The 12,151-nt window shown below is 38.4% G+C and overlaps 2 protein-coding genes across 2 annotated transcripts; both read right to left on the reverse strand.

Annotated features, from left to right (window-relative positions):
- Positions 1–678: 678 nt before the first annotated feature.
- Positions 679–8,364, reverse strand: LOC117371997 (aminopeptidase N-like). The gene is made up of 23 exons (XM_033967699.2): positions 8,000–8,364; positions 7,263–7,357; positions 7,090–7,206; positions 6,316–6,502; positions 6,099–6,241; positions 5,561–5,697; positions 5,355–5,481; positions 5,117–5,271; positions 4,605–4,718; positions 4,396–4,539; positions 4,230–4,295; positions 4,083–4,148; positions 3,825–3,997; positions 3,670–3,749; positions 3,405–3,535; positions 3,275–3,330; positions 3,056–3,203; positions 2,878–2,969; positions 2,684–2,794; positions 1,648–1,815; positions 1,426–1,566; positions 1,225–1,306; positions 679–1,157 (listed from the first exon to the last, which is right to left on the reverse strand). Exons 1-23 carry the CDS (start codon positions 8,134–8,136, stop codon positions 987–989), a joined length of 2,841 nt encoding a protein of 946 aa, XP_033823590.1. The 5' UTR covers positions 8,137–8,364; the 3' UTR covers positions 679–986.
- A 1,915-nt stretch (positions 8,365–10,279) lies between these two features.
- On the reverse strand, positions 10,280–11,111 carry LOC129456290 (SR-related and CTD-associated factor 4-like). The gene is made up of 2 exons (XM_055222222.1): positions 11,003–11,111; positions 10,280–10,932 (listed from the first exon to the last, which is right to left on the reverse strand). The coding sequence occupies exons 1-2, from the start codon at positions 11,067–11,069 to the stop codon at positions 10,280–10,282; spliced, it is 720 nt and encodes a 239-aa protein (XP_055078197.1). The 5' UTR covers positions 11,070–11,111.
- Positions 11,112–12,151: the final 1,040 nt, after the last annotated feature.

The raw sequence follows: 12,151 nt of genomic DNA on the forward strand, positions 1-12,151 counted from the left end.
GGCAATAATGTCTGTACCAATTCAGTGTGTTCCTGTGTGGAGTAACAAAATTACTCTCCATTAACTTTTCATTTACATTTATTTGCAAACAGTGGGATAAAAACACAACACATTTAACAACAGTAAGACCCAGTCAGAGATAAGGAAAAGTTTTTTGGTTTTTTTCTAGCAAAACTTTAATGTGTAGATAAAAAGCCATGTTAGTTTGCCATAGTCTCTAACTAGCCTGAAACCACTTGCACTGTGATTTTGACATTTTTGTGTAAGCTGTCAGAACATTATAATCTAGTGTTTTGCATTGGGCACCTGTACCTTTATAGACTTGATAATCTATGTTGACTTTTCCTTCTCTCAGAATGGATTTTGCTATGAGAAAATTCAAAAACAATCAGGCATGTGTTGTGTTGTGCAACTGGCATACTAATCTACTGTATATCAAGAATAATTGTTTCTATTAGGGCTAGATCAGTCTGAGTATATAAGATCAGATGTACAATGCTGCATTACTACTGCTGTAACAAGTGCTGTGCAGCTCTTCACTCCACTCTGTTTGTCTCTGTTTCTTTAGACCTGCCGTCTATGTGTTTGTATGACATTGCTATGAAATGAAAAGCCATAATTTGTTCTTTGTTAAAATAATGTATTGTAATTGAGCCACTGTCTTTATTGTTGTTGATGGATGAAGAAACTGTTGAGTGCATCAGTTTCAGTTTGTTGACTGTATTTCTTGCTGTTTCAACCAGAACAATAAAGGGTTTAACAATGCATGTAGTTTGACGCATTTTTATTTTAAAGGATAACAGTAGAAGAATTTATGTTCAGTAGAAGAAACTTTGAGTCATTTTTTAGCTCTTATTTTTTTCATTTTTCAGTTTACGTGCATATTTACATAGAAATTACCAACTTGAATATAAATGTTTAGAGGTTTGACTAAATAGTATACACAAATGATAATTGTTTTACCAGACTCAGAATACTGAAATAGATTACATCAGCACCATATGTGGTCCAGTCTGTCCATTGAACCAGTCCAGGACCTCCTGCTGGTTCTGCTGTAACCACTTGATGTTGGCCTCCGTCCTTTCCAGTGCCTGCTCTACGGCCAAAGTGGCTGAGCCAAAACCCAAGTGCTCGTGCTCTTTCACAAAGTCCTTTAGCTGCAGAATGAATGTGCTATGTTAAAATAACTCATTGTGGAATTTTCCTACGCCAATGAGGACATACCTGCTGCAGTTCAGCTTGTGTAGAAAACCTTGCTGTGACACCACTGATTATTGTAGCGAAAGAAAAGGCTCCCACTCCATACCTACAAACAACAAAATGTCCTTAAACCATAAATATAGCATTCAAACTGTATTCATTGATTATCAATATCAAACTTAGATATTATTACACACATATTGCATGTGTAATCTCAGAACTCACTCTGTGAACATGTATTTCCATTGCTCTCTAACAAAGTCCCATGCCATACTTTGTCCCACTCGATTACTGGCCACAGCAGTGATCACTGCTGAAGCATCCTGTTTGCGAATCATGGTTGAGTTTAAAGTAAAAGACAGATATCTGCAACAAAAATGTGACAGGACCAGCTTCATTCAGATACTCCTATAGCGCCCTCTGCTGTAAAATCAGAATGACTCATACCTCTGCAGTAGCTCAGGTTTGGTGGCACAGGCCAAAGCAGACATGAGTTTACTGGCCTCACTGGCCACAGCAGCGCTTTTAAACTGGGACCAGCCAAAGTCCCACTCTTGTTCTGCCCCAGCTGCTATAGCACTGCAGTACACCACTGAGCGTACATTTGCATGAATACTATAAAAAATAATGATCATCTTTCAACAACTATAACCCAAATTCTTAATAAATCAATCAATGAAAGTGTGTGCTCCAGTGTTTTCAAAACAGCAATCATAACACCAACTCACAAATCTGGCAGCAAAAGTGAGATAAACAATTACAGGCCTATTAGTATATTACCTGTAGTATCAAAAATCCTGGAAAGAACAATTAAAGAACAGTTAAGATAACATTTAAACAACAACAATTTCTTGCATCCAATGCAATTTGGCTTTTACAGCAATCATTCCACTGAAGCTGCCTGCTACTATCTGACAGAGCATTAGGACTAGCCTGGACAGAGTGGGCACAGTGGGTGCTGTGTTTCTAGACCTATGAAAGGCCTTCGACATGGTAAACCACTCTGTCCTTCTGTCCAAGCCCTCTCAGTACCATCTTTCCATTGATGCATTGCATGGAGTAAAATTGTATCTCTCCAGTTGGGTACAGTGTGTAAAATTAAACAATTCTATGTCCTCTTTGCCGCCCTGCACAGCAGGGGACCCACAAGGGTCAATTCTGGGGCCCCTGTTGTTCAGCATTTATATCAATGACCTCCCAGACGCGTGCAAAGATGTACATATCATCATGTACACAGATGATGCATCTACGCAAATGGAAGGGATGCACAGCAAATTGCCATGCTATGGTCAAAATTGGTAATTGGCTCCAATCTTCATGTTTAACACTGTAAATTGAAAGTAGCAGTAGCTACATCTGGTACAAATAATCTTTTCTAATGTAAGATTAATGAATTTATACATGGTCCCAGACAAATAAAGAAAGAAAGAAATGCAGAAGTGTATGTAACAGCATGCACCAATGTGACTATAGATAAACTCACATGTTATTCTGAGGGCTATCCATCCACTGTCTGAACCACAACGAGGTCAGGTTTTGGCACTCTGTAACTCCTGTCTGACAGGCCATACGGATAGCATTCACCTGGTTGTATCTACAAACAGGTACAACTCAACAAATTGAACATTAAATTGTAGTCTTTAAAGTGTGAATGTGTGGTCTGAGTACAGAACTCACTGGTCTGTGTGTCTGGTTGGAACCTCAGTCCACTCTGATGTGATGTTTTTGAAATGGTGAAAGAGGGGTGTCACCAGCCTGTTCATGTAATCCTAAAGAACAATGATTTATGAATACCTACGATAGGTCACTTTTCACTGTCAGCAAAATAACACACAGTAGGTCTTTAGTGAGATACCTGCAGAGGTTGGTAGACTTCAGTGCAGTCCAACATGAGGTAGTAATAGTGCATATTGTCCAGAGCAGACTGCCATGGTATGTACTCAGTCTCCCCAGACAGAAACAGGGTAGTCCTCAAAGCCAGTGTAGTGGACAGTAGTCTGGCCCTATATCACAAAAGATAAATAACTCAAGTGTCAAGGAACTTGAAAGTCTTACATTCATATAATCTGCACACCTTGCTAGGTTGAAAGCATCGTCTATTATCTGGGCTCTGTTTATTAATGGTATTACCTGCAAAGAAAGAGAGAAACACAAGCTAATATAAAGTGGTACATTGATTATGCAGTAAGCCTGGTAAAATATACTTGGTGGTCTGTATTGAGCTGAATGAGGAGGCGCTCCCAGTTTCCCAAATCATAGTTCATGCGATAATAACCAGTAACATTAACATTGGCCAGAATCCAGGCTCCTCCACTTCTCATGTCAGAGTTCATCTCTGAAGAACCAAAACAAACAGCAGTTACCATACTGCTATTTTGCATTCCCATACAGCAAAAAATTGTAGTAAACATTTTTAAGTTTTAGTCATTATTTACATAATATACAATAAAATAAATATTCTTTCAATACCAGTCTTTTTACTGAACCACCACACATTGCTTTGGAGGACACCGGCTTTCATCCAACGCACAGGAATCAACCAGGTGTATCTGAACATTAAACAATCATTAGTAGCAGCATGTATTTAAATATTTATCTTTTACTGATCTTATACTGATCAATACTTGTATGGTGACTTGACTGTGACATTTGACTCTGGATCCAACAGGAAGTGCGTCTGAGTAACGTTTCCTGTGGCGGTATCTATAGTGACCACAGGAAACCCCATCTGAAGAGTCCAAGTGTTCATGATCTCTCCAACATGGTGAGGCAGAGACATATTATTGTTTTTCACTGCCTGTTGACAACAGAAGACAACATTTTAACATGATCTCTGGATTTTGCATAGGTCTCATTTTGATGCTTATCTGAAAGTTTAATACCATGTTTAGATGTTGCCACAGATCTGACCCAATAGTGTTGCCATAGGAGAAGGCTGTGAGATAAGTCTACGAGAAAAGAAAAGTTGAGCACAGTTTTGTTTAAATAGTTAAATTATGTATATTATAATAGTATAAAAATAAAATTACACTTAGCCCCTGGACAAAAACTGGTTCGGAGAGAAAATCTGACAACATCCTCAGAACGGACGCCCCCTTTGAACAATGTCCATTATTACTACTATACATCAATGCAATTTCAGCTTTTTAGTGAGGATTCATATAGTACCACTATATGTCATTTAATAGACAATACCTTGCTGTAGGAGATGGCATCAAATTGTTCACTGATCTGCTCTGGTTTTAGGATGTCCTCTTCATAGGAGGACAGAGGGTGAGAGGAGGTCAAAGCATCGACAGCAAACACTCGGTGAATGTCATCAAGTACAATCATGTCTTTCTGAGGAGGAATAATACCCAAATTTACAATTGTACGGCAAATGTATTGTAGTATAAAGGACTCACTATGTTCCAGTCAGGTTCAGCATAGTCAGCTCCCAAGTAAGACACATAAGACGCGAAACCTTCATTCAGCCACACCTCGTTCCACCACTTCAGAGTGACCAGATTTCCAAACCACTGAAACATAATACAATGCTTTTGGTTCTGCCTCAGATAGGACTACTGCAGGCTACATATACTACTCTGTTGTATCTCTTTATAATAACATTATTATAGAAAAATCATTAAAATACACTTGTGTTGTTGTGAAATAGAGAACCCATAACAAGTATATACATTTAAATCAAAATGTGATTATTGGGATATTTTATTCCTCTAGTAGTTCAACACAGTTTAATTAACTACATTAAAAATGAAGTCAGGGTTGAGTTTTGAAAGCATGTTGTCTTATTGGACAAATTATGGTTAAGAAATAACTAGAAATATTCATACGTGATATATCAAGTTGTATTAGTTGTACTAATTTAGTATCCACAAGCTCGGTGATGTAACATTCAAAATAATACCACACTAACCATATGTGCCAGCTCATGCGCAATTATGGTGACAGTGGTCTCTTTGTTTCTATTGGAGGAGCCCACAGGATCATAGAGCAGGTTGGTCTCCCTGTAGGTCACCAAGCCCCAGTTTTCCATGGCACCAAAGTAGAAATCCGGCAAAGCTATCTGATCTGTCAAACACAAAAATAGCACCACAGCTTAAGCCTGACCAAACCAGTCAGATGATAATGAAGAATTTAAACAACAGGCTCACCTGATTTGCTTAAAGGGTAGGAGATATTGTAATAATTTTGGAAAAAGTCCAGGATGGGTCCAGTGACATTGAGAGCATAGTTTCCCTGCCCAGACTGAATGGCCTTCCTGCGAGCCCAGATCCGTATCTCAAAACACACAAAAATGTACTTTTGTATGTGTTTTGAAATTTTTTAATCTTTCAACTCAAAGCAGTATCAGTGTTACCTGAGTGCCTTGCTGTTCTGCGCTAAGGAAAGTGAAGTCGCAGACGATAACTGCTAGTAAATATGAAGACATTTTCTCTGTGGATTCAAACCTGGTCTGTGTTACTGCAACTCCATTTATGGTTGTGTTCACCACATCTGAAAGAGCCAAAATATATTCTGATTACACTTCAACAATGTCTGAAATACTATACTATTTTATTGATAACTTAGTTTTAAAATAATATGTGATTCACTCAACAGTGAATGCCCACTTTGAGATTTCCTGTTCACATATTAAAAATAATATTAAAAGTCTGAAAGCTTGCTGGGGACTAATGTGCTATGTGATAATGGCCACACAACTATATTGTAATTTAAAATCATGTTATAGTTATTGAACCCCAGCAGGCTTGACTTCTGAGCTCTATTGTGCATAGAATTTTGATATAGTTAGCTAAATTAAGTGCAACAAAAAATAAAGAAAGAGTTTCTATCTTAGCAAGGACATGTTGACTCTAACTATAAGTGCCATAACAAAAGATGGGCGTAAGACTGACCAATCTCTTTGCCATTAGATAGGGCCACAGTTCCTTGAGGATGAATCAAAGTGATGTTGAAAACTGCCTTTAGAGCGGGCTCATCAAAACAAGGGAAGGTCTTTCTGGCATGGGTTGGATGCATCTGAGAGGTGGCAACAACCCTGAACCAGGAAACTTTGGTAAACATACATACACAGGTGTGATGATAGATGTACAAAAAGAGAACTAATTTTACTTTTTAAGTCCATCTTCTTCATACTCGCTCCTGTAAAATCCAGCAAGGTCATCTGCCAGTTCTCCACTAAAGGCACTAAACAGCTGATATCTGTGGCCAGCTTTTAACTTCCCATTTAGGTGGATGACCATATACTGTGTTATAGGCTGCAGCCAAGTGGATTTGATACTGGGAGCAGGTTCTTGCCCTACAGAAAATATGAACAAATACATTCATATATATTTTTTTACATCTTTGTTATGTTATGCATCATAGTGTACAAAGATTCACATATAGTTTTGGTTTGTGTTTAAAGGAGACATATTATGTCAAAGTAACTGTAAAGTAAAGTGAGTTTTAACCAGGACTTTTTATTCCCTCATTCTTTTTTAAATCCCATGTTTCATTGTAGCCTTTTGATTATTGAGTATGCAAGACAAGGCACAAGTAATCATGCTCAGGTTTGAGTGCTCCGTAAATTTCACCACCAGCTCTAGCTCCACCCACTTATCTAGGTCATACATGTAGGGCTCAAAGATATAATTGTATCGCCATATTTCAACATCAAAGCCAAAGAGAAAATAAAATCTGTGGCTTTCAGAAAAGGAACATGAATAGGAAGCCACTGGATTTATTTCTACTATTAAGTAGTTTTTGATACCCAAAACCCAATATGCCTTCTTTAAAGACATAACTCGAGCATATCTAATCACCAGCAGCAATGCCTGAACTGGGATTATATCATATTAATTGTCCAAAGTTTATCCACAGTAACATTTGTGTGAAAGAAAGTACCTGCTGCTGTAAGTTGGACCATGAGGTCATTTTCCTGGAGCACGTAGTTGAGTTTGTTTGAGTGAATCAAGATGAGATCAGTGTCAGTCACACACTCAAACTCCACTGTAGAATCCCCTGAAACAACAATACATACATAATCTAAATACATGTGGGGCCATTATGAGTGTTACCTGTAAAGATGTAGAGGTTTTCCGTATTTGGGCTGAGATGAGGCCACAGAGTCACATTGTAGGAGTGTGGTACCAGAGCAGAAGACAGGCGATATCTGAGAACCACAAAATAAATGTGTACATTTAGATTATTATTTATGATTTATTAATTGATTATATTTTTTTTAATATCATCTCATATATTAGTTCCTTGGCTGTGGTTGCCAGGGCAAGTTTGTGAAACTATATTCTCAGACTCAGAAAACCAAAGTATCTTTAAATGTTTTACTGATTATTTCTATGTGGTTTCTATCCCAGTTTGGCAGAGCTGAGATAAGAACCTGCGGTCAGTGACTCACTGCTAAAAGATTTGAGCAGATTTTTTTAGAAACCATAGGCTTGTTATACTTCTTTATAAAAAAAATTACATTTCTATTGAAGTAACATAACAGTTTTTCAGATAAAATAACATAAAGTAACATTTCGTTTTATTGTATTTTTATGATTTAAAAAAAAAATTTGGACATTTCTTTTAATGTATTTATTTATTTTATGCAGTGTTATTAAATGTCCGCTGGAGGGCGCACATCCTCTATCACAAAATTCGTTTTTAGTTTTAAATTCCAAATGGAGGTGTCCTGGTTAAGACACACAAGCACATGTCTGAAACAAAGTATATATTTTCAAATTAACATACTTTTTAACCTTCCTCGTGGGAGATTTATGAAGTGGTGAACGATTATCAAACTTGGTCGTACCTGTCCCATGGCGCGGTCTTGTCGCTCCCATCTCCCACCAGGGCAATGGTCCATAACGTGACAATGGTCGCCACTGAGGCCACGGCCAGCACCGTACACAGCACACACAGTTTACTGACACGGAAGCGTTTCCCCATGTCTCCCGTCCCAAGGTAAGGTCAGGCTAAAGTGTTACAAACTTATCTTCTCCAAGGCGCATAGCCAACCCAAAGGCGCACACTACAGTACAGTACATTCAGTGGACAACTTTTTCCCAGGCTAATGATAAATAGGTGCCAGCTCAGAGCTACATGTGTGAATAAACTGCTGAGGGAGAGATAAGAGTGATATATTATTCTCGTCGTGATTGAGTACAGCCCGCTTATGAAACCAGCCCAGCGCCTGGGAAGAATTCATAAACTTGGCTTCAACAAGCAGACTCATATCACTACTGCAACTCATCTCTTCTAGAACAAAGGAATTGTGAATTTGCGGCACATACCCAAATTTAGATTTTTATTTTTTGTGTGCCTAAAACATTGTGTTTAATTGTCTATATTTTATCATAGAGAATAAAAATAATGTGAGGGTTTGCGATAATGGTCCACTTCCAGCGATAACATCCTTAATAATCTTTAAATGTCAACTGTATCTGTCTAGTAATCAAACATGTATATGGTGGACCAAAAATGACATAATTGAAAATAAATAAATACAAGGATAAATGTTGCAATGTATTAAATTAAATGGTCAACAAAAATATATATGTAAATAAATAAATGCATTTAGACATTAAGCCATACATTCTGAGGATTAAAACTATAAAATACGCTTGTTTTTACATTTCTGTATTAATTATTTTTTTCTTCTTATTTTCTTATACCAATTTCTTCATTTATTTATTTATACATTAATTTCATTTTATTTTATTTGTATTTTTTAAAAATTGTATACTCTTTTTTTCATTTTTTACATTTATTTACACGTTTATTTATTCATACATGTATTTATTTTTACTTTTATTTATTTACAATTTTATATTATTTGCTATATTTATTCTTTTCCACCTTTCTTTGTCACTTAAATGCAAATGAGTGGGCGGGGCTGACTATGATTGACAGAACATTGGGCTGTCCTTCCGTTTGTGCTGGCAGCTGCTTCTACTCACGGCACTGCAACTTCAACCACTGCTACTACTTCAACTAGCACTACTACTTCTTCAAATACTAAAACTACTCTACCATAAACTATGCTGTTTTTAACTACTAAACACACAATTAAATGTGTTTTTTGATTTTGTATAATGTATTGTGTTATATTTTGAATGCAGGAGTGGAATATGACAAGGCTGACTTTTGAGTATGACCCAGAGCCTTATGGGAAGGAGAGAGATGGGGCCATTATCAAAATTACTCAAGAGTTTGGTGTGGAGACCCATGTGAGAAACTCCCACACACTGTACAGTAGAACACACTCCTCCTGTTTGTACTACTGTTGTTTTAGAATTGCTCTTGTTTCATATGCTAAAATTTACATATTGTTAAACAGAGGCACCTACCTTTCTCATTGTGAGGTCAGGTATTTCATTTTCCCTATACAATAGACTGTATGATATTGTTGTTATGGGTAAAAAACAACACTGTGGAAGCTGTAGGCATTATAGTTGAAGTAGGAAAACATTAGAACAGCGGCTCTCTTGTCCATTAGTTAAAAAAAATATTGCTGTAATCGTATTCATGCATCAATTGAACTTCAGCTTTTCATAGATCTATCCACAGCCGGTTTGAAGTCAAATACTGTTGTTATTGCCATTGAAGGATACACTTGATTATGTTACAGGTGCATATAGTAAAGGTTTCACGGGTTATAAGGTCATATAGATGTTTTTTAAGCAGAAGAGTTAAGGTTCTCTTCGATTGTTAGGGAGAATGGGACTATAAACTCAATATTGTGGTAAAAGACATCATGCATGCTTAAAATGATGGAATGCATCTGGACATGGAAATACCCGTCTTAGTTATAACATAAATAAAACTGCAATAAAGTTCAACATACTGGGGCAGGATTGGGGTTTCATCTAAATTAAAAATCAGAATGATTTTTGAATGTGTGACAAATGCTTAACCTAATAATCAGTAGCTTGGCCTAAACCTTTAGTGGTTCATTGAGATGAGGATTCTGTCTAGACTACAGAGGGCGGGAAAAAAACCCCATAAAAGTCCAAGGTATTGAAGTAAAATGTTTATTTCATAATACAGCCATACTGCAACAGAAGTTTAAAGATTCAAGCAGTTACTGTGACTACCGTTTGCCTTTCTCATCAGAAGCTGGGAAACCCCATTGGAGTGGTGTGTATACAGGATGGGGTGCACCAGGGTGGGGTGCACCAGGGTGGGGTGCACCAGGGTGGGGCGCACCAGGGTGGGGCGCACCAGGGTGGGGCGCACCAGGGTGGGGCGCACCAGGGTGGGGCGCACCAGGGTGGGGCGCACCAGGGTGGGGCGCACCAGGGTGGGGCGCACCAGGGTGGGGCGCACCAGGGTGGGGTGCTGATTGACCAAAATCTTGAGGCTGCAGGGCAGGATAAGGCCCAGGTAGGAGAAGGAATCCAGGAAAGGGTAAAGGCCAGGGTCTCGGCCTTCCTGGGATATAATGGGACTGACCAAACGCAGATCTCCCGTTCTGATATCTGGAGCGACTGCGGACACTGTAGACAGGATACAAACCAGACACATCACTGAAGAACTTCTGTGGAAGCTGGTTTGCAACAGGGGCTGATTCAGGATTGACAGGGGCAGACCACCAATCCACTTTGCTAGAATCCTCAGGGGAAGGCACAGCGGATGAACCATATTGCTCTTGACCATAGTTGTAGCCCGGGGGAGCTGCCTGGTTGCTGTAAACTGAACCACTGTGCTGCACTAAACTTGGACTAGCAGAATTGGAGCCATAGTCTGGAGATTAAAAGAACAAAATATGGTAATGCAAATCAAAGACATGTCATTTGTTCTTTTGAAAACATACTCAACACAGGTCCACAGGCAGCAAGTTCAAACAGAAAGTAGGACATCCACAGCACCCTGAAAAACATTGAAAATCAAAATCTACATAACTTCCATTTAATCAAAAATGTAGTTTAACGTTCACATTTGTAGTACCTCATGTTGACAGAAACCTAAACTGAGCCTGCAGTGACCCAAAAAGCGCAGTAGAATTGGGTCAGTGCTCAATGCATTTTAAACTGTGATTGCTCATCACCACCAGGTGCTGCAGTTTCAGGAGGCGTGTGCACATGTGTCACATGTCCAAATGGGAAGAAAAATACTTCCCTTTCATGATGAAACTGCAATATTCAGCTGTATGAAACTGTTGGTGTCTTGAGATGAATTAGGCATTATTAATTAGACAAAACTCTGATTGCCTTTACTTCCATTCCTAATCTTTAACTACTGTACTATTTATGACAACATATGACATTGTTAAAAGTCATATGAGAAACATAAGCTCTCTGAGTTTTTTTTTTTATTAAATTCTGTGGTGTTCACCTGGGACATCAGTGCATTATTCAGTCCCATCCACAATGAGAGGTGCAATATATTCAGAAGGGCGCAGTCCAAATGAAAAACTAGGGGCTTTAGCTCTTGTTGAGGTCACCTAGAAACAAATATGCACAAAATATACAAATCTGAATTACTATTACATGTTTTAATCCTCATATCTCAGGTCAACGAAAATGCAGTGTGAAACGAATATGTGTATCCTCTCTGGGCAGTGAGCCATAGATCCCTGGACCTGGCCTTTTTGGTGATGTCTCCTGGTGCAAAGGTGCGAGCCGCCATACTAAACTGAGGAGGCTTTTCTTTGTAGAGACTGGAGTCCACAACATTGTAGGCAGCAGGGCCAGGAGTCTGGACAGAGAAAATTGTGCACTGTGTTTTTGCGCAAGTCGCACGAAAACATCTGTTGGGTCTCACTGGGAGTCTCTCTACTTTATTGCCAATTGTGTTTCTTTGGATTATGTGAAGAAACAGAAAAGTCAAACTTATGGAGGACAGACTCCAACTACAACATTACTACACTTTATGGTCAACTTACAGAAGAAATTGCTTGAATACCAGAAAAACATAATGCATTCTTCAAGTTGTCAGCAAAGTCTCCAGTTTTGCTGCGTCC

Source organism: Periophthalmus magnuspinnatus, chromosome 6 (assembly GCF_009829125.3).
Source record: "Periophthalmus magnuspinnatus isolate fPerMag1 chromosome 6, fPerMag1.2.pri, whole genome shotgun sequence".
Taxonomy (NCBI): domain Eukaryota; kingdom Metazoa; phylum Chordata; class Actinopteri; order Gobiiformes; family Gobiidae; genus Periophthalmus; species Periophthalmus magnuspinnatus.